The sequence below is a fragment of the Alligator sinensis genome, unplaced genomic scaffold (genome assembly GCF_000455745.1).
Source record: "Alligator sinensis unplaced genomic scaffold, ASM45574v1 scaffold173_2, whole genome shotgun sequence".
NCBI classification, from domain to species: domain Eukaryota; kingdom Metazoa; phylum Chordata; order Crocodylia; family Alligatoridae; genus Alligator; species Alligator sinensis.
The window spans coordinates 17,225-39,692 of NW_005842720.1; the positions used below are offsets into that span (position 1 = coordinate 17,225).

The 22,468-nt window shown below is 39.3% G+C and overlaps 1 protein-coding gene across 1 annotated transcript in view; it reads right to left on the reverse strand.

Annotated features, from left to right (window-relative positions):
- The window catches only part of LOC102380514 (oxysterol-binding protein-related protein 6-like), a gene marked incomplete at its 3' end in the record, with an annotated part of 52,850 nt that overhangs the window by 11,411 nt on the left and 18,971 nt on the right, over nt 1-22,468 (reverse strand). The window contains exons 3-9 of the mRNA XM_006034289.3: nt 13,720-13,815; nt 8,174-8,296; nt 5,065-5,118; nt 3,426-3,539; nt 3,125-3,295; nt 2,313-2,445; nt 827-930 (exon numbers count right to left, since the gene is read on the reverse strand). Coding sequence (XP_006034351.1) covers nt 827-930; nt 2,313-2,445; nt 3,125-3,295; nt 3,426-3,539; nt 5,065-5,118; nt 8,174-8,296; nt 13,720-13,815 — 795 coding nt within the window. The remainder of the gene's footprint in view (nt 1-826; nt 931-2,312; nt 2,446-3,124; nt 3,296-3,425; nt 3,540-5,064; nt 5,119-8,173; nt 8,297-13,719; nt 13,816-22,468) is intronic.

The window sequence follows — 22,468 nt, forward strand, 5'->3', positions numbered from 1 at the left end:
ACTAACGTAAAACCACTTACATTAGAAACAAATTGGCTGCATAGATCTGACTATATATAACAATATTCTAAGTATATTTTGTTAGCACATAATATTTAGGGCCAAATCCTAAATCCTTAAATCACTATTTACTCTTATTACTGAGTGAAAACTAGGCCTCACTGAAATCAATGGCAACACTTTCTTTCACTTTAGTGGGGTCATAACGTCATCCCTATTGCATTCAAAGAGTGTTTTACATAAGTAAGGACGAGGTAAAAACGATCCAGAATTATGGACTTGTTGCTGTCACTGAAGTCCATGACAAAAATCACCAGATGTTTGGTACATCATCTGGCCTCTTCCTTTTCCAATTATCAACATAATGCAAATGCTGAGCAACAACAACTCTCACAATTTGCTGGAAAAGCACAAGGCAGGTCTGACAACTTGCTGGTTTGGGTCTCTTCTCCCCTTTAAAGTTTACATTTTACTGTTATGTAAATGTACTTTATAAAGCAAACTGCCAAAATTGAGCATACTTTCGATGTTACTTACTTTTATTTTTATTTCTATTCTCAGCAAGTTTTGACCCTGATTAAACAAAGGACATAACCAAAACCAGCCACCAATTAATAAAATAATCTTTTTATCAGAAACATGTTTTTCAAAGTTTATACTGGTACAGTCCAAAGTACAAGAGTGTGTGTGGATATTGACTCCAGAACACAAACTAGTCTGACTTAAAAGTATCTCTGCATATCCCCTAACATACAGAGAAAAATGTTTCAAACCTGCAGATGTCTAATGATGAGTGCAACTGAACCGGTTTTTCAAATACACGTACCTGCATGTCAGTGAAGTTTGGTGCTGACTGAGTTCTCTGTAGTATTTCTAGATTTTGAAGAAGTTTGCTAAGTTCCACAAGATTTGACTGGCAGTGTGCAAGGTCTAATATATATGAAAAGAAAACATATTAGGTACTTTGGCTCAGTGACATTTTTTACTATGGTATCACATGTCAGCGGAACCACAAAACTATAAACACAAAACAAAGACTGGCATTAGCTCCTTGATCCTGTCTAGTTTTCATAATGAGGATTATAAACCAATTGTTACTTTCATCCTTCTGCACAATGGAACTAGGAGGGGCACCAGAAAAGGCTGCTCTCCGTCTTCCTGTGCAGCCTGCAGGGAGCCATAGTCTTCTCTGCTCCCATAAGTCAGCAGGGTCTGCTGCAACTCCGGTCCAATCCTGCCAACACTTACGCATGTGCATTACATTTAACATGCAGATAAGCACCGGCGGCAACTTTGCCTATATTTGCTTATAAGACTCCAACCACTCAGATTTAAGTATCTTTATTAGGTATCAGATTTATGCTGACACTGGCTGATTAACTTGCTTCAGAAAGTGATCTTCACTGCCTGTTATTCTTCCGAGTTTCTTTATTTACCAGTCATTTCATTCACTGCATATTTAATTCTGCCAGCCATTAAGCTTTGTTAGACATATGAAGATATCTGAATAACATTTGCCAGAAAAAGTCTAAACCATGAACAATAATAGATCAAGAGCAAGTTTCCTGTTTTCCTTCTGCTTTTTACTATATTTCATGTTTTGGGAGACTGAAGTGAATTAAAGTCAAACTATGCCATTTATATTATTTAAAGATAAAAAAACCCATAAGTATTTAGTCTAGTGCTTTTGATGCAGTAAATTTTAGATGAACAACAAGGCTAAATCTTAAAGTTAGAGTATTCAGAATTAGGTACTTAATTCTGCCTTTGGCACCTAAACAAGTAGTCTGATTTTCAGAAATGCTGAGCACCTCTTCATCTCACTAGATCAGTGGTTCCCAACCTTTGTAGACTTGCAAGTACCTCTCAGAAAAATTCCAGCTCTTAGCTTTTACCTGCTTTTTGACTATGGAAAAATAATAGAGCAATTACCCTGTTGCAAAGAACTCAAAGAGACCACAACAGGTGAGAACGTTTTTAAAACTATGGATTCCTATCTTGAAAATCATGCTTGTACCCCTCCCAGTGCTAATATTGCATGTTGCCCTTGAAAGGCTCTTAAGGCACTGTAGGGTTCTGCATGGGCACCCTGATTGAGGATCAACTTCAGGGTGAAAAGGCAGAGCATGACCTAGTTTATCCCTTCAGATTGTTAAATAATAAAAAAATAAAAGCCAAACACGATACATGCAATGATAACTAATCATTTTAAAGGGCTATTATATATAATTTTTTTTAACCATCTTAGTTCTTTATTGTTTATGAGCAAGAAATCTATCTTGTAAAGAAGGGCTTGCACAGGTGAGACTGACCTTCTGCACATCTGTCCATTTCCTCTGAGTCCTGTAGCCAAGCTGCTACTTTGCTTGGACCAGTAGTACATGTTGCAGGAAGGCTATTACTGCATGGTATAGGAGATTGCCATGGGAAGCTATTTTGTTGTACCTAAAACAAACAAGATCATTTAAAATGTGCTGATATACACAGATGCAAAGCCAGGCAGCTCCATGTTGCAGGCAGCCATGTGACACCTGGGGCAGCACCAACTGCTGCAGTGCTATGTTTATGCCCACCCCAACCCCCTGCCCCACCACGACACGACAAGGGTGATCCCCAGCGCTGCTGCCCCTGCCCCGTCTTCCCTGCCCCCCCACTACACAACTGGATATACTGATGACCGACAGTCTACATTTTCTACTCTGAAATACCAAACTATATACTTGAATTTAAATGGCATACAAGACACCATTTTTCAAGCCTTGAGACGCATCATTTTACAACAGTGTACTGAAAAGGAAACATGAGGCACCATAAAGAAACAGTACTTGCTGACCATTGGGAGGAAAAACAGTTTTGATGAAGACAATCATTATACAACAATAAAAGGCCAAATCAATCATTGTTGGCTAAGAAGAGTATGCATAGCTTTAATGGGAAGCTTAGTGCTCTACTGGGATCTGTAAAGAAGACCTACTAATGAAAGCTGCAGCGGTGGTACCCACGTTGGTGATCCTTCTCTGGCAAGCCACACCAGCATGTACCAGCAGTACTCATCAGGGAATCTGCCAGTTATAAATATTACATTAATTTTAAGTTAAGTTTCCAGAGAAGGGATGCTACATACCTTTCCGTCTAATACAGCAACATTAGCAGCTGGTGAAGATTCTGTAGTAGAGCCTGAAGGGAATATATGGAAGCTAGCATCTCTTGGTGATCTTACAATTTCATTCTGACGATACAATCTGTGGTGGCGCAATTTTGACACCCATGCATCAAATGAGTCCTGGGACTTCACCTAAAAGAAGGGTCAGAGTCAACAAGACATTCAGAAAGATATCATGGTTCTCTTCATGCCTTGTACCTATTATTTAAACATTTGCCTTATTAATAAAAAGAGAAGAAAAATTGGTTTCACTATTGCTCACCTTCAGGTGATATATGTGCTCTTCTGTATCAAGGTCTATTCTACGAGCTTTCTTTTTAATTGACATAACTGATAAACCAACATCAATGCTTCCATGTACCTTGCCTTTCTGTATCTGTAATCAGAAGACATGTGAAGAGATTAGTAACATCAAAACCTTCTTTACTGTCTCTAACTGAATATATGCTTAGTGCTGTAGCAGTAGAGAAGATTTTAATGTTAAACAGTATAGTCAAGCAGGATTCCTCGTTTGTTTACAGAAAGAGAATCTCTTCCAAGGAGAGCTCATTACAGGGTCAATTCCAATAAACAGCCTTGCTGGCTTATACAATGGTATAACTAAAAGGTACATGGGAAACAAGGTAAATAAGTGCAACCTGAATTCTGTCCTGCCACAGCTAGACTGCTGTCAGTACCCCAATTAGATGGTTTAAAGCTAGCCCTAGTACCTCTACAAGATGACTGCAGGGAGACAAAGCCATTACTTTGAATTACTGATTTTTATTAACATCAAAAGCAAAGAGTTAAAAATTATCGTAAAGAGCTAATCAGTCAAGCTAATCAGTCAAGGCACTTTCTGAAATAAATTACTATTTCATACAAGTCAGTGGAGGGAAATTTCTTCTCTGGAACAGATCTTTACTATATTCTAGTTTGCTCATACACACATTTCTCAGCCAAAGAAAGACACTCTTACTATAAACAGAGTGAAGGACAGAAATTGGCCTAAAATGCATGTTGGTTAACTCCAAGAAATTGGAGCATCCACAACGTATCACATTTAAACAGAAATGTAGAAGCTGTATTTGAGTAATATTCAGAACGATTATCTATGTAATTAACTTGCTGAATTGATTAAAAAGAGGCCACAGGCATAAGCTGGCAGTTTCAGTGGACATAGATTTAGTCTTAATTTCTCACCCATCATATTTAATTGTAAACGAGATAGAAAAATAATCCTTAAATCCCTGGCCAACCAGGTTTTAATTATATGTTTTCTTTGTGTCTGTTACTGTATTAATTAGGATCCTCAGGTGAACAGAATTTGCTCTTTAGTGGTGTAACAAGGCTAGATCTATCTTACCTCAGAATAAAAAAAGAGTAACTTTAGACCATGTCTTCCCTCCTGTGTATTATTTTCCATGAAGAATATTGGTAACTTAATTTTTACCTGCAGAGATTCCTTCCTCTTCTGGAGATGTTCTAGCTTTCACACTCAGGTTATACTGGATTCATAGGTGACTAGATTCATTTCTGAAAGCCTGAACAATGCCTTGTGCACTAACCTGGTTTCCTCATAAGCCACACTCCAAAGTTGTAGGGAAGGTAAGTGAGTAAAGTGGGATGGCATTGCAATGACACCAGTTTATGCAGGATTATTAGGAAGAACACTGTAAGGGGAAGCAGCTATCCTGGCCTTACACCTCTCATCTGTAAGGCTCAAGCCATGCAGAACATGCACAGAACTCTGCCACAAAAAGCAGTGTGCTCCATTCTGAACCCAGCAGCCACAATACTCAACTTTGTGCTACCTTAAGTTCCCAAAGCATACAAATGAGACTTAATCACACAGTAGGCTCAGCTTTTGATCCAACTTTAACAATGGATTAAATATCCAGGTATACTTCAGTTATACTTACGTCAATTGGTGACTTTGAATATTTTAACATGCCATTATCCAGGACAAAAAAACGCTGCAGTGTGAAAAGAAGGAGACAGTGTCTTCTTAGTGATCAAACAGCTTTTTAACTATGTAAAATAACTCATCTATGAAAGAGTTGTTATTCCACAGCCCTTAGTAATCAGCACCCAGTACTACAAACATCATTACCTGCATTCATTTCTTTTTGGCACCAAACATCTTGTAAGCAAAGACAGGTTGGTTTCTTTCCTTTTCCAAACTTTGTTCCCACAAATTTTCTTAGGAAGAATCAGTATTTGAGGATAATTTCTTACTTTCAGTTCATAAGGCTGACGTTTTGGCATACCATTTTAACAAAATTAGTGAAGATGGGATGGTATGGGTTTCAGATGAAAAAGTCACTAGACCACAACTTCTCTAGGGACCCTGAGGATGTTTGTTGTGATCCTATGTCTTCATTGTGATTGTAACTTGGGTTAGCTAAATTACGTCCATCATAGGTATAACTCTCTGTACTACAATCTCACCTTGATTTTGCTGGGTAGACATAACCTCAGCCACTGCAAGGGATAGGCAGAGAGCAGGTCTGAGGATTTGTCTGGACTAGGACATAAGATATGTTATTGGCATGTGTTAATTAACACATTTTGAAACTGTATTAAGGACAAACTAGAGAGGACTTTAATATCCCCCAGTTGGTCAAGATGAAGTCTGGGGGATTCCTGGGCCTTAACTAAGCTAACTTAACCTGTGTACACTTAATATTAAGTAGGTCAGAGCTGTCCAACTTCTGAGTGGCCAGGGGCTGCATGCCATACCAGTTGCAGGTGCCAAGCCACACAATGAATGGACCACATGTCACATGGGCTTCCAGGACCCTTGCCACGTGGCCCATACAATCTCTGTTCCCCCTCACCATCATGTGGGCAGCACAAGACCTCCCCTGTTGCTGTCATCACCACAGGCAGTACAAGCTCTGGTGATGCTGCAACCCACAGACTGTCAATGGGACAGACCTGAACAAGGTTTTTAACTGCTCATGGGCTGGATGCCAGCCTTGAAGTAGGTTTTTAAAACATGTCATGTTAGCACATGCTAACATCACTTCTTTACAGCCTAGCCTAGATAGGCCCCAACTCATTTTAAAAATCCTGTGCAAGAAGGACAAGTTGTATATTACTGCATTTTAAACAACAGATTAAAAAAATACATTTTATCCTACTTTGGACAAACCCTCTGAAGAATCACAGATGGAAAGGAAAGACACACTTCTTGTGTTGTAAGACTGTTAACTCTTATCAGCATGGACAAGGTCTATATTTGGAGAAAAGATCTCTGGAAACAGCTGCTGATGCTGCTTCAATGACTCAGCAGGTGGCACCAATGTCTCACATGGTATGAGAAGATACCATGTTGCTGGAAATATAATTTCTTGAATGACATGAAAACATGTTTTCTTTAACTACTTATGGTCACTAATGATCCCTTAGCATTGTAAGAATAGTCATATTAGTGTCATCTAATTTAGGGTCCCTACAGTTCTCCTGAATTTTTGATTGAATAAAGTGTTGTTCCTTCATTTCCTATTCTAACAGTTGTGTAGCGTTGAACTTTGCAGAGAAACACTTGGAGAATTTCACTCCTCAGCTTGCTGCATTTCTGAGCTGCCTAAAGTAATACATCAATTTTAATATTCCAAACACTGTTATATTACCAAAACACTTTGAGATCCTTCAGAATGACCTGTGCCACATGCACAAAATTAGGTTATAACTATTAGGCTATCACTTGTGAATTACTGATACAGCACTTACTGCCTTGTGAATTTTCATACAAGTGCACTCTATAGCATTCCTACAGAGGCTGCACATCATACAGCCAATACCTTAAAATCGTTTAGAATCCACAATCCTGTAATACAAATTGAGGTCATATTTGTATGTGAAATGTAAAACAGATAAAGACCTACGGCCAGATCATGAATGCCCTGCATCTAAGACACTCGCATTCAGAATCAACTATCAGCATGAGTAATTGTTTATCCACGTGAGGAAGGTGGTTCACAAACTCTCCTTCAGAAGTAATGTATAAACCAAGTCAAGTAAACTCGTTAAACTAAATCTGGTGGAGTCCCTTAAAATTACACATACCAGTGCAAGGGAGCCTAACCTGGCATATATCAAGATAAGGGAATCTGCCTAATCCTATACTTTCTTACACATCCCATTAGGTTGTTTCTTTATCAGCTCTCCTCTTCTGACAGCACTTTCTCAGCCAAGAGGTAGCCATATAGCTATTTCTCTTATTTAATAGGTGGCCATATAAGCCAACTGAGCAACTAGTAGCTGAATGATAGAATATCTTATGCCCATCCTAGCACACATGATTATTTGGCAACATAGGTATTTAACAATTAAAACACACACAACCAATAAAAATTAAACTGCCTGCCTCCTCAAGATAGTGCCACACCATTGCTTACACTTTTATAGGTCCACCTGAGATGAGCATTTTACATTATACCTTTTGCAGGCAGAAAGGGAAGCAAATTCCACTATAAGAGCACTTCCTTAAGAACATCTTGCCCAGTCCCAAATATTTAAATCTGAAGAGTTTTCAAAAGCCCCTTAGTTTATTTCTGTTTCCATGAAGCATTGTGCAGTGGAGGCAATCTGAGAGAGTTTTATTGGTAGAGCTTTATTTTGTCAAAATAAACACCTTGGTAAACATTTAGAAATCAATAATATGAAGAAGAGGTGTTAGTTATTATATAGTTAATTTTTCCAAGCAATTAAATACCTGCTCCTCTAGCTATTGCTTTAAACTGGCCTTGAAGTATATCATTATGTATGTAGCAGTCACTACAGTAATCTAAACTGGAGGCTGTAAGGCTGTGTATACAACCAACACTTCACATCCTCGGAAGGAAAAAATACATGCATACACACATAAATATATAGGTGTGGAGATATATATAAGGGGGAGGGGAGGGAGTGCGCACGCATGTTCTTGTGCATGCAAAGTACAATTTTTTCTCTAAGTTTTTCTCCACATCTTTTTTAATTGCCCAGACTTACAATCCCTTGAGTTTTCTATGATATATTTACCTTGTGCCAACCTTTTAAAGGCCATTTTCTTTTCTTCAGCATGAAACCTTCATGTTTGTCTGGCTTCTGGACGTTAGTCTGCCCTATCTTCAGTCCCTCTATAATTTCCCAGCTGTCAGGCTCCTGAGGAGAGTATAAAACACATTTACCATGTAATAATAATACATATATCTTATGAAACTATCCATACTACCTGGCTCAGTTTTTCAAGTACTCAACACATGCTTGGGAGACAGACTTTCAAATGAGCTCAGCAATCATTTAGGCATCAAAATACGTAGTCAGATTTTCAAAAGAGCTCAGGATGTTAGTCTATGCCAAACATGACCATGAGTACTGGGAACTGCTAGGTTTTGAGAACCTTCAGGAAATATGGCCCTTATTCAGGCAATGAAATACAAGTGGGCTCTTAAAATATCTGACCCATTAAATCAGGCAATAATTTTTATTTTATTTGTACATTCCAATTTGAACAAGATGGGACTGTGCCCTATGAACTGGCAATTCACACTAAGTATAATATGGAAATCAAGTCAAAGTCTGTGATCAGGATGTGTACTCTAGCAAATCTGTACACAGAAGCAGAAGCACAGAACAAAAGAGGTCTCCTCCACAGTTTTGACCACTGAGAAAACTGTACAGGTATTTCTCTGTGAATGCTTCATGGCAAGATCTACAGAAGGGTTTAACAGGGTGAAGGAGGCAAGGACATGGTCTGCAAGTTACACTTCTGGATTCACCAACAGTCACTACTCAATAACCCTTATATAGATTATTCTTTCTCCTAGAAATACTGTATTATGCAAAGAACTGAAGCACATTCATGGGTAAATTATGGGCACATATTAGCAGGTTTGCACAGAAACACAGGACACGTATACAGTGCACTTATTGTGAGACAGCAGCACATTCAAACCTGCTGTAATGATCTGCAGGGGCTACCTCTTGAATTGAAAGCAGCATTCAGTTTTGCTCTGTGTTGCAGCTGGAGTGATGAACACTGTCAACAGCAATACAGCAGTGAAGCATGTTTGAGGACACTAATATCTGGGATGGCAAGTTTGTAGTGTAGACATGTTCATCATTCCCAGAGCAAATCAAGCCAGTGGTCCATCCAGTCAAGTCTCCTGTCCCTGACAGCAGTCAAAGCCAACCTTTACTAAGGAATGTGTAAAAAACCATCTAAAATAGCCAATTATTGAATCGCTCCAAATTTTAGATCTGCCCTGCTTTTGCTCAAAAAGAAGAATAAAAGTCACAATCAACATACATGTGGGACCACTCGACATTCCACTGATTTAAGCATGTGCACAGGGTCATATGCACCACTGCCAACATGCTGGAGAGGATAATTCGGCATATCACACTTTCTCCCCTACTCCCTAACACAGTGCCTTTCTATTTATTATCCAGAAAAGATGAATGATCTTAAAAATGTCTAGCCCTAAACTAAAAACATCTGATCTTAAATTTTAAAATATTTGAAAATCAAAGCACATGTGCTAAAATGTACACATCTATTTTTCCTTAACTTGAACCTTAAAATGCAGGGTGAATTTATATTTGGGGTTGACTAATAATCAAGCTATACAGCATGTGATAACTAGATGAGACAAGTCCTTCTTAACCACTTTAGACTCTGTGTTTCCTTCCATGATATATTATTCCAGAGTTTTACAAGTTAGTTGTGCCTTAGGAAAAATGTAATTTCTTTTAAAATTTCCTACTGTAAAATTTCATTGCATTACAAGAAATGTAAATATGAGGATTCAATTGATGTGCTCTATATCATTTCTTAATGTATGTACTCTACTAGTTCTCATATTTATGTGTGTTTGAAGGTAGGCAATCCACTTCCCCCAGTCAACTTTACCAGTCATCATGAATTATGATTACAGCAAGGGTGTCAAAGATACAGCCTGCAGACCAAATCCAGTCTGCAGAGCCCTATCATCTAGCCACTGGTGCTGCATGCAGCCCATGGCATGCACTGGACCAGCCCCGTATGCAGGGCCTGGGACCATGCTGCACCTTCTCTGGCTCAAGCAGGACTAAACTGAATGTGGAAACCACTCCAGTGGATCCGGGACTCTGCCACACACAGTACCTGCCCTGGTCCAGGGCACACACCATGTGCAGCACAGGTCCTGGACCAGCTTGAGTGGGCACCGCATGAGGTGTGCATCTCATACCAGCCTGCACAGGTACTGGGTACAGCACAACCCCAGACCGGCTGGAGTAGGCACTGCATGTACTGGATCCAGCATGGTGGGGGAGGGAGGTAAATGGACAAGCACTACACCACTCGTTCAGTCTGTGAGGCCAGATAAGTTTGACATCCCTGATGTACATGAGTCATACCAGAATTCTGGCACACTATGTTGGAAACATGGCAGTAAAGAAAATAAAAAATATGAAGTATTTGTGCAAAGATTGTAAGGGTATTGCCTTTAACTTATGGCCACTCTGATCAGCAAGCTCTGCTTAAATATAACAACACTTTTATGAAGTAAACAAAATGCTTTCTCAACTTGTGTGTCTGACTGAACGGAATCATGAAAGGCGATCAGGGGACAAGGAAGGTCAAAAGGCACTAAAAATATACAATAATCTAAAGGAAGAAACTTATTCCCTGTCAACCACTCAAAACATGCACTCAAGTGAGTTTTATGGTTTTTGCCAGGGGCAGTATGAGAAGGGAAGAATCACTCTAGATGTGTCCTATTCATATATTCTCCCTCTAAAGCATCTCCCACTTGCCACTGTCACAATACTGAGCTAGATGGACCCAGTAAGACACTTCTTGGATACTTATACTTTTACCAGCTATCACTGATCTTCTAGTGCCCTCTTAATTTTACAGTAAGTGTTGCATATCACAAAAATATTTCACTTTAAAACAAAACAAGGTTAAGAAACAGTGGTCTAAATCAGGGGTGCTCAACCTTGGCCTGTGGGGCAAACGCAATCCATGGAGCACTGGCATCCAGTGCAGAGGATTCCCCAAGAGTTGGGAAATTTAGCAGCAGGGGAGTGGTGGTAATTAGTACAGCCACTCTCCCCCACTGCCAAATCCCCAAACCTCAAGCCCCCTGGCAAGTCAGAGCTGGGCCATGCTACCTCCTACCTCCCATGGGGCCAGTTGGGGCTGCTGTGCCCCTTCCACCCCACCTTTGGAGCCAGTTTGGGGCCAGGCTATACCTCCTTCCCTCTCCCTCCCGCCCCCAACCCCCCCGCATGGGGTGGGTTTGGGGTCAGGTCATGCCCCCTTCCCCACACAGGGCGAGGTTGGGCCAAGGCCCATGCCCCTCCCCCCAATAGGGCCAGGTTTAGACTAGGTCACATCCTCTGTCCTCCTTCCCCTTTGCAGGGCCAGGTTACAGTCAGGCTGTCCCCCTGCCCCCCTCCATTCAGCCAAAGGGGTCCCTGCCATGCCCTCCCCTAGTGCTGAACCAGGACCACGACCTGGATCAGCATGCACCTGGCATTATCCATATGGCTCGCTGGGAAAAAAGGTCAAATACCACTCGTTTAAACAAAAAAGTAATAACAGAAGCAATTTTTCTTGCAAGTGTATTCCTAATTCAGCTTTCTCTACAGAAACCTTAACTAGCATGTCTCAGTTCTTGCCTGTGTGTAGCATACTTTTTGAGGAATAGCAGCAGTTTGTTTTTATATGCTTACTTTGGGATGGTTATTCCTTCTTCTCCCATCACAGAACTCTTATTTTGCAAAGGTTCTCCTTAATACACACTTACAAGTTGAGGGCGTGGGGGGGATTTAAACCAATTATCCTGAGGAGGTAAGTACAGAATTTCTGAACCTGTATCTACTGATTCTCCACAACACTAATTTCTCCTTTACAAGATTTGCTGTTGCAAGGTCACCTCAGCAAGAAGTATTTTTCAACAAGAACTCATACATATATGTATGCAGGCAGCCCTCGGACTTACAACACAATTGGTTCCTGAAAACTGTCTTAAGTTGAAACGTTGTAACTCGGAACCAATTTTCTCATATGAAACAATGTTATAAATGGGATTGGTTCCTGAACCAAGGCCTGATACCTATTTTCACCCAAAATACCCCAGAATTTTGTACTCTATCAATTACAGATGAGTAATATAGCTACATTAATGTATTTATATTGTAAATAGCAATCATATTGATTTGGAAGGACTTCTTTGAGGTGACTTTGCTGGACTTTGTGAAGGGCTCTTGGCTGGACTCTTTGAAGGGTTCTTGGCTGGAGTCTCCTCAGGAGTCTTGGCTGCAGGTTTTTCTGGAGTCTTGTCTGCTTTCTTAAAGAAAGTGTCCAAGGAAGTTTGGACAGGAAGTTCTCCAGGGAGATGGGTGATGCAACGAACTTGTTCGCTGGCATGGCATGGCATCGGATCAAGACTTGTAAAGTCAAAACTGATGTCAGAAAGTTGAAATGGGATGTCAATTTATAAACATTGTAAGTGTGAAACGTTGTAAGTCAAGGACTGCCTGTGCAGTATGGGTAGATATATTTTGGTGCAAAAAGTTCATAATCAGACCATTAATCCTGATTCTTGCAATGAGGCTCACTATAATCTGTGCATATCCAATAGGAAACTACCAAAAGGGCTCTTGTACCACTCTATCCCCACCTCCACCCTCCAGGTGCTAAAACAGAGAGAAAAAAGAGAAGTGTGACTGGAGTAAAAGTGATATGGCTGGAATGCACTTGTCAAACAACGATTCCCAGCTGTATTTGCAGTCTTTCCAGAATTTATCAGTATTTCTTCAAAGTCAACCGGAGAGAGGTCTATTGTAAAGCTATACACCCAAAAATTCCCTCTTCCAGGGATTGCATGTGTTGCCTCTCCAGTTGTATTAGTCAATACTACCCTGGAAGACAGGTCTCCCCCAAGACTTTTTGGGCAGTCCTAGCCTTCCATAGTAAAACTACTTCTCCCTGCTAAAACTGCCTAATAAAGGAGAATCTCACATCTGCTGTGTTTTCATGAACAACATCATTAGCATGGACAGATCTAGAATTTTGAAAATGGGATGTAGATGGTGAGGTGCATGATCACATATGAAACAACAACTGATTCCCTCAGCACTGCCTGACTAGAAATGCTGCTGCTACTGCCAGGAGTTGGTTTTAAACTCTGGGTAGAACAGGAATCAAAGCAGGGGGAAGGAGGAGGAGGAGGAGGGAGCAGGTGCAAATGCATCAGTGCCCCCTCCTAAATCCACCCCCAGTTCTTATCAGTGATTTAGGACACTATTCCTAGTAACAATGTGAGTACTTCTTCTTAGTGATATCTTCCATTTGAAGTGAAATGAAATAAAAAACTTAAATTTTGTTACTAAAAACTCTACCAAAAATAATCTCTTCCAATGTGTTAAGGCATACTTGAATCCAGTTGCATTTGAGGAACCAGAAACTGTAGGGCTATGATCGGAACATACTTGATAGCCCAGCTACTAAAGCCATCATGAAAAAGTTGATAGTTAAAGCCTTTATTATAGAAGTATGGAAGGTTGAAACAGTGTCAGATTCATTTGTTTACCTTTGATAGAGAGACAGGATCTGTTTCCAGTAGTTGCTTGCTTATAGATTGATCAGTACTTCCAGATGAAGCCTTCCGCTCCAAAATATGAACGCTCTAAAACCATCAAAAAAAACCTAAATAAGTTCCCAATTACAGAACATGCTTTGAAAAATGTATGAATTAATGAATGATTACACATAGTTTATGGTAGAGGTATAGGTATCTGGGTACTGCTGTAACCAGGCAAATTAAATATTAAGTGTATACAGGCATGGTGGAACTACATGATTTTTCTGATACTTCTGTATTACAATTCCTTTTTTTTTCTTCTTTCAGTATAGACAGATGCCCAGTTTTCTTTGCAACATTATCTAATATTACATTATTTCAATATTATCGCTTCCTAGATCAGTTACCTTTGGTTTACTCAGAAAAAAAAATGGAAATTGTTAATCCTAGAAAAGGAAGAATACTACCTCAACTTCTCTTACATACAAAAATTTCAAAGTGAAAAACTTGTACTCTTAGCCACATAGATTACATTTTCCCACCAGTGCATGTGAAATTGGGCATGTGACATTTACTAGTATCTTTGGCACTTCACAAACATGGCACATCTCTAACCTACCATATACCTGTGAACTAATTAACCTAACAATAACCTTCTAGGATATATAACCTTATTCCCAACAAACAACACAAATATAACAAAGCAAGTTAAACATTTGAGAATTCCATCACAAATGTTTTTTGTTCTTCAGCAAAGCTTAAAGTACATTTTTGCAGGCAAACAGCATTTTTTTTCCTCAGAGGAAAAATGGCTAATTTTTGCCTGTTCATATTTACATTTTGTTTTAAAGTAAGATTTCATCATGTTCTCCCACATAAATTGGTAAGAGTTCTACCACAACATGGCAATACTGACTTTTTTTTTTGCAAGTAGTACTCTATTGTTGCTCCTGCCATATGTAAGGACACACCCCTAATTTACAAAAAAGTTAATTATTCCAAGAAAACATTCTGTGAGAAGGATAACCTTTTTAGAAAAGATAGTGGAGTCTGTTTATGCCAACTGAAGGCTGAGATTTCATCAGCATAAGTGAGAGTAGAAACTGACAGGTAATGAAAAAATTAGTGTAGTATGTTCTCACACAAAACTTAACTCACAGAATGAGTACAACAAAATAGTTTCTTCAGATGACTTTGTGCTTATAAAGGAACACAACTAGAAACATGCACATATACCCTTATAAATCCAAGAATAACACTTCATCTTTAACATTTACCAAAACATAAGGTGTCAGGCCAGTGGGTTTTTTTGTTTGTTTTTTAAATTAATTTCCCCAAATAAGAAGAGTGCATATTGGTGCAGACAGATCTTTGGATACGAGAGTAAATTAAAAAGGTACTTTTTACTTTCTTTAGGATCCTGAAAGGGAAAAAAACAACATATTAACCAGGTACATCCCATCTGCTCCTAGCCATCAGTCCTATTGTGAACTTCAGAGCAACAGTCTCCCAAACCTTGAACCATGCCTGTACCTTTTGCATTTCCATTTGTACACACATTTTCCTAGGTATTTTGCCCAGGACATCCTGCTGTGACATCTCTAGGAATCTGGCTCCTACTCTTCCCTCAGCAACAGAGGTAAGGACAAGAACAGCCTTGTCTCTTATGGGAGGACTGTAGAATCTACCCCTCTGTGCCATGGAGTGGAAGGGCTGCAAGGGGCCAGAACTACTGAAGACATCTCTATCACGTTCCCAAAACCACAACACATGGCTTGTTCTGCACGTAGAAACCCAGGGTGCAAAACTACTCTGTTACACCTCTGAGGACGCATTGCAGTTTGGGAAATAAAATATAAAAAATACATGTTTTTAGTGTCTGTTTTTGTTTTTTCACAAACTATGAAACAATTACGTATTCTGTCTTAATAAATGCCTACTTAAAAACTATTAACATATATAAGCAACTTACTGAATTGAAGGATGATCATTTGATTCTTTTCCAATTTGTTCCCCTCCACTACCAGTGGTAGCTTGGCTCTTTTTGCTCTTCAGTTGTTGCTGTGGCCAAAGAGAATGGAATTTCATCTAGAATTTCCAGAAGCCTAACGATAGATTATTCCCTCTACTTATGTACTACAGATCAGCCTGGAAACACAATGCTGAAGACCTGATCCAACACCCTAATGCAGAGGCTCATACGTAGCAGGGATCTGATCAGGCTCTAAAAAGAAGCTCTACATATGCTCAAAAAACATACCCATTTAAAACTGCCTCTCCTTTTACTGCTATATAAAGCATTTGATTTAGTTTTAAGTTTCTGCTTAAGAGGATTTTCAGGTTTGTTTGTACTTTTAGTTAGTGATTAGGAAGTTTAGCTGTGAAAGCTAAATTCAATTTATGTCTATGTGGCACTTAGCATCTACCATATGAAACGTCTCCATCTATTTCAAGTTGAGCTACCTGAAGAATTGAAGAATTTACTTAATTGTTTAATGAATCTTCAATGAATTAAATAATACTTTAAATGAACTTAAGACTGTACCCATCCTCTACTACCATAGCATCATTGCCCTGTATTGTACATAGGAAACTCAGTCATAAAGAAACAGTTTTTTCAGTCACAGGGAAGCTATGACAGTCAAAAACTGAAGTCAGCTCTTCCAAATTCTATTCCACTGTCTTAATAAGATCATCCTTCCTCTTTTATACCACAGGGGTTCTCATATTTTTTTCCATCATGTAAATTATATCTTGAAAAAGAAGCCATCTCAGGAACCTCCACTTTTTACAACTGCTATTAGAAATAGGTGGGAAGGTGCACAGATTGTCCTCATTCTCATGCATACTTACAAAACATCCCTGTGACAATTACATTAATAAGCCACATAAAAGAATAAAAGTACTTAATGCATCTGCAGTTTCTTTTAATATCATTTAGCAGCTAAAAACAGAGAGGAGAAGCAGCACTGTGTAACCAGCCCCCTTTCCAGGGATCACCAAGACCTCTGGCGACTGTGGCTTGTAAATCTAGTCTATCAGATATAACCTAATCCTTGCTAGCCTAAAGCCCAAAGCTACACATAACCAAAATTTGTGTACTTGTTTTGCTGGGCTAATGGAAGTTCCTACATTATGTAATATGTAACTTAATGTGCCAACTGGAGTTTAGCACTTTAAGAGCTAAAATAATGGTAAAATTTCCTAGTGGAACCTCTGAAACTATATATTTATACATGACATCAACTTGAGATAATAAACTAAAAAACTTAAGTCTACTCATTCAAAGAAGTAGCAAATGCTTTGATTATATATTTGATTATTATAACAAAGATTATTCTCCCACTTTCTTCACTGCCAGCTTGGTTTGGCAGGCAGGGATCCTTCCGTCTTGAGCTGGAACACTGCCCATCACAGATGTTCAAAAGGTCTTGTTTGTAACAGCCAAAGCAGTATGTTGCTACATAACTGCAATTTAATGCTTACACAATATTTAGAGTGGAGAGGCCCAGCAGACCTTTGGTTGTCAGATGCCCATTAATATTTTCCATCATGTATTTTAATCGAGTTTTTTTCATTCGCTGCCTTTATAGCTCCACTTGGGTTGAAGAGCACATATTGGATTGAGAGCAACAGCACTCTAATGAAGGCTAATTCTTTCAAGTGTTTGTTTGGAAACAAGAAAATTGACACTTTTCAAACAAAAGTGCCTTCTTGAGAGTCATTATTTTAAAAACTGTCATTTGTGCTCCTTTAAATCTTTCCTTTCCTATTGTTTTCTGTCATGACTATTATATACCGACACAAAACAATCTCACCTAATTTCTTGCTGTGGTGACGATAAAGTCCAAAGGATCCTTATACAGTACAGAATACTTCCCATTAACAGAAACATTTTTGTATGTTAGTCTTCAAAGTTATTGCTAAAAACTACGTAGGTTATTTAAAATTGTGGGGAGAAAAGCCAGACTTTTTGACAAAGTAGCTTTTTCAATTTAATTTTTATTTGATAATCAGGAGGAATAAAATTTGGCCCTAAACCTTGTTATTGATTTTTAGGTTAAAATACTAAAAATCAGTCTATTAAAGAAACAGACACCAAAAATAAAATAAAAACAGAAGAAGCAGGAAGGAAGAGGCTACTCAAGGCTAAGGAGCAACACAATTACTGGATTTGGACCTAAAGTAGTCATAGCAGCATAAACAAATAAATGGTCTGTGTTTTTAGGTATATTAGTTCACTTGGCACCCTCATGCCTACCTTATACTGGGAAATAGTCTTTCCTTTATTCAATTCTGTGCATCTCTTCCTCCCACAGTGTCCTTTCAATTCACTTCAAATCCAGAACTGAAATCCTAGCCAAGGAGATTTTGGAATCACATTCAATAGGCCAGGTTTTGGCTCTTAAGATTAATTCAAGATGTTTCTTCATTGTCACTTACGAAGCCACTTCACCATACCGGCAATCCTTCCCTCCTATTTGATCCCAAGAATAATTTTCTGAACATCTTTACAACTTACAATCTTTATGACAACAAGGACACTCAAAAGTATTCCTATCATCACACATACTATACATATACACTCCAGCAGCATTTTCCCCTATTCCACACCCTTCCCATCACAGGACCTCCCTTCTCTCAACATTTTAGTGCAACACTTGGCAGAAAAAAATCCATAAAGAGCAGAATGCTGGTGAAGAGTATAACCGTATGGTGCTTTTTTTGCTCCCTCTGTGCAGGGGAAAATCTGCTTATCTGCTTTGGAAAATTAAGGCTGGAAACATATTTTATTGCATCCCTTTTAATCTTGCACAACCGTATTTCTACATTGGTGTTTAGTGACTCAGTCCTTTAACACCTAGAACAAAACCCAAAAAGTTCAGATTTTGACCTGCTTCGGGTGAGAGAGATGAGGAAAATCCACGAGTCAATGAAACTATCTTACCTGGGTATGACTTAATGAATCTTACAGAAAGCAGAGGCTCCTTTCTCATAGTAATGTTCTGCGTGCAGGAAGGCAGGGAATCCAGAAGAGACCAGTCTTGTTTTCCTTTCAGGTGTGCTCTTTAATTGTTTAACACAATTCATTCTTTTATGTAATTTGTGTTAATTTACTTAATTTTTCAAGAGAGAGAAAGAGCTTGATGAAGCACCGGTCGCTTGCTCACACACATTCAAGCTCAGAGATTCACGATTTAGCTCAACAACATGCAGAAAAATTCAGCTGTCAGCTAACTAATGGAAGAAAGCTGACAGTTCTTTTTCCGTCTCTTCACCACATTAACCCATTGCTACGGAAGGTGGCAAATAAAAACAGCATTTATAACCCCTGGGAGCTAAGTATACAAGAAATATAACAGATACTGTGTCTAACAGAACTATTGAAGATTTTCCTTTCTGATCTCTATAAGACTTTTGTCGCTGGTTCCATTACTGTTATATGATGGTATTATCCTTCTAGTCAAGTAACTGATGGATACTTGCATATTATTCATAGAATTTTTCTTAGCACTGGGAATTTAATTATTTTTTTTTAGACTTTTAGGATTTTTTTAAAATGATGCAGGAAGGGTTAAAGAGTTTCAGTGTGTGTGTGTGTGTGTGTGTGTGTGTGTGTGTGTGTGTGTGTGTGTGTATATATATATATATATATATACATATATATATATATATATATAGATAAAGATATATATATATATATATATATATATATAGATAAAGATACACACACACACACACACACACACACACACACACACCCACCCACCCCAACATTCCAGTCATCTGAAGCAGAGCAGTAATAATGAAAGAAAAACATAATAGCAGGTATTCCTTTTTAATTAGAGGCATTACATAAACTGAGTTAGTCTGAAATGAAATTTGTGCATAGAATAACCTTGAGAGTTGCGCTTCCATCTTCTTGCACTGATTCTCAACATGCCCTAGCTTTCTTTCTGCTGATGTCAGAATAAAGAGAGACAGACAATCTTGAAAGTCATTGTGGGGGAAAGGAAAGTAGGAAGCAATATAACTGCATCTCATCAATTTAGTCCTCCTACTCCTCCTTTCTATTATCTTGTCCTATTCATACCTTCAATCTCCTCTACTGACCCTGTATTATCTAACTCCAGAACTTTTGAGTATAATATGAATTATCAACCAATTGAGCAGTGATTCTCAAACAGGGTGATACATGTCCTTTGTACTTTTTTCCTCTTGTAGCACATGATGGAAATACACTGAACAGCAAAACTGCCACCCTTAAACAGTTTCTCCTTGTCACCTTTGTACTTCAACATAAACTTGTTGCCAGCTACATTTCTATAGAACAGAGTTAAATATCCACATATAAATTTCTGCACATGCTAACAGATGCTTCTTAAATCACAGAGACAACACATTTTTTAGTCAAGTATCATTTATCTGCCCTTTGTGGAACTGATTTTGTACAGTACGTGCTACTTCACTGGTAATGCTTCTGGGCTCTGGGGAAAGACTCTTTTGTTTTTTAAAATAACTTCTCCCAGAAGAACATGTAATAGAGTTAAGTATTTGCTCCTGTGGAGAGCTTTTAGGACAACCAGATAAACCAGCGGTGTCAAACATATGGCCCGTGGAATCGTTACATCCGCAGCCCACCAGTAGTCTGGTGGGCTAATAGAAGTGCACTGCTTCTCAGACCAGCCCAAATCCACACTGCTGTCCAAATGCAGCCCTGTGAATCCAGCTTAGGAGGAACCCTTTTGGTCCCAGGGCCTGGGATAAGTCTGAGCCTTTGGTTTATTTCAGGGGCTTCTACTCTAGCCCCCGAGATGAACCAAAGACTAGAGTAGAAGCATCTGCCTCAGAAATAGAAATATACCAATGGCTTAAGTAACAGTTGGCTGGGGATGCTTTACAGATAACAGAATTTGATCCTCCAATGACAATTTTCTTCTTTTATGGTCTAGATGACTTGGTGTCTCAAAAGAGAACAAATGAGTAAGTTGTCAAGTATGGAATGAGAGAGCATTGAAATAATGGCTTAAGAGGAAGCTTTTATTATGATTACTAGCTCATGACAATTAAATAGATGAATAGTATTTTTCCTAACAGTTTTGAGCTGATGCATTTCATTAATGCTGATGAACTGAAAAAGAGATGGAAAAATAAAATTCCATGCATGAAAGAAAACTATTCCTTGATGTGCTAATTCACTAATTAATTTAAACATTTTAGAAATGTGGGAGGGCAAAATTCAGTGCATGTTTAAATTATACATCAATGAGAGGGCATAAGAAGCCTAAATTAATATAAATAACATGCCCTGAGAGCTGGAATGAAGGTGCTTAGAATGAACAGTTACTAAGATTAGGGTTTAGTTTCTCAGACTTCCATTTCAAAAGGTTTAGGTATAAAGTTTCCTAGGGCTCCTTCTCATGTAAACTACACCTACCTAGACTACCATAAATTTATCAAAATCCTTACTGCTTTGTAAGGATGATTCTTCAAAAACGTACTTATTCACTGAAACATGAACGTTTTGTTGAAACTTACATCAGGAAAGGTCTCTCAGCTATAGGATGGAACTACAGGTCAAGCTCAGAAAAAAGAGACACTTCAGATTAGCATACAGCCTGGCTGTCAAATGCTCTAATTCAGGGGTCTCTGTTAGAGGAGGATTCCTGTGGGTTTCTGATTCGTTCAGGCACTCTCCTGCCACACCTTGATGGGAGAATAAATAAAGATTAGCCACAAATGAAGCCTCACTGATGTTTTTATCTTAACCCTTTTTGATAGCACCATCATTACATTGAAGCCCCAGATATGCACAGTCTCTATACATCTTTAGATTAGGTGATTAGCCTCTACTGAGGCTCCCTCTAATTATCCCCCTTTTCCTTTTCTAGGAAGGATCAGTCCTGACCCTCTGTTCCATAGAGATGCCACGGTCTAATCCAGTAAGTAGGTAGGCACCCACCTACTTACTTATTACCATAACAATGGTAATAAGCTGATGGAGAATAGGTTTAGGTTAGAGATCAGAAGGCAATATTTTACAGTTAGGGTGGCCAAAATCTGGAACCAATTTCCCAGGGAAGTGGTCCTCACCCCTACATTGGGCAAATTCAAGAGGAGGTTGGATGATCACCTGTCTGGGGTCTTGTGAACCCAGCATTCATTCCTGCCTGTGGCAGGGGGTCAGACTAGATGATCTGTTCAGGTCCCTCCTGACCCTAGCTACTATGAAACCTCTCTGGCAGTCTCTCTGCTCAGGACAGCAAGGCGCTCCCCATTCTGTGCCTCTGCACAGGGAGATTCCAAACTTCTCTCTCTTTCTCTCATGTCCCCTTCCAGGGGCTGATCTCTTGCAGCTGTTTCCTTTTATCTCTGCTCTCTCGTTTCATAGGCTCCCTGTTACAGTTTGCAACCTTTTGAAGTCGGAGATCACCTTTGGAATTTAAGAGAAACTCAAGATCTATCCCAGCAGATAAGTCTGTGGGGGAGGGAAGTGGGGAGGGGAAGAGGTGGGGCAGATCAAGGCCCCAGCCCTAGCCCCACTCCCTCCCTCACTGCTGGGGCCTTGATCTGCCCCCTCCTCCTACAATAGCAGTGAGGGAGGGAGTGGGGGCAGGGTCAAGCCCTGCACAGCCGGCTCAGCGAGCGGCTCATCCAGTGGGTACAGGGAGGGGGGCAACACCCCAGAAGGGCATGGGGTGGGGCAGGCTGCAGGCTGGGATGGCGCCACGCAGTTGCCAGTAGAGGTGTTTGGTCA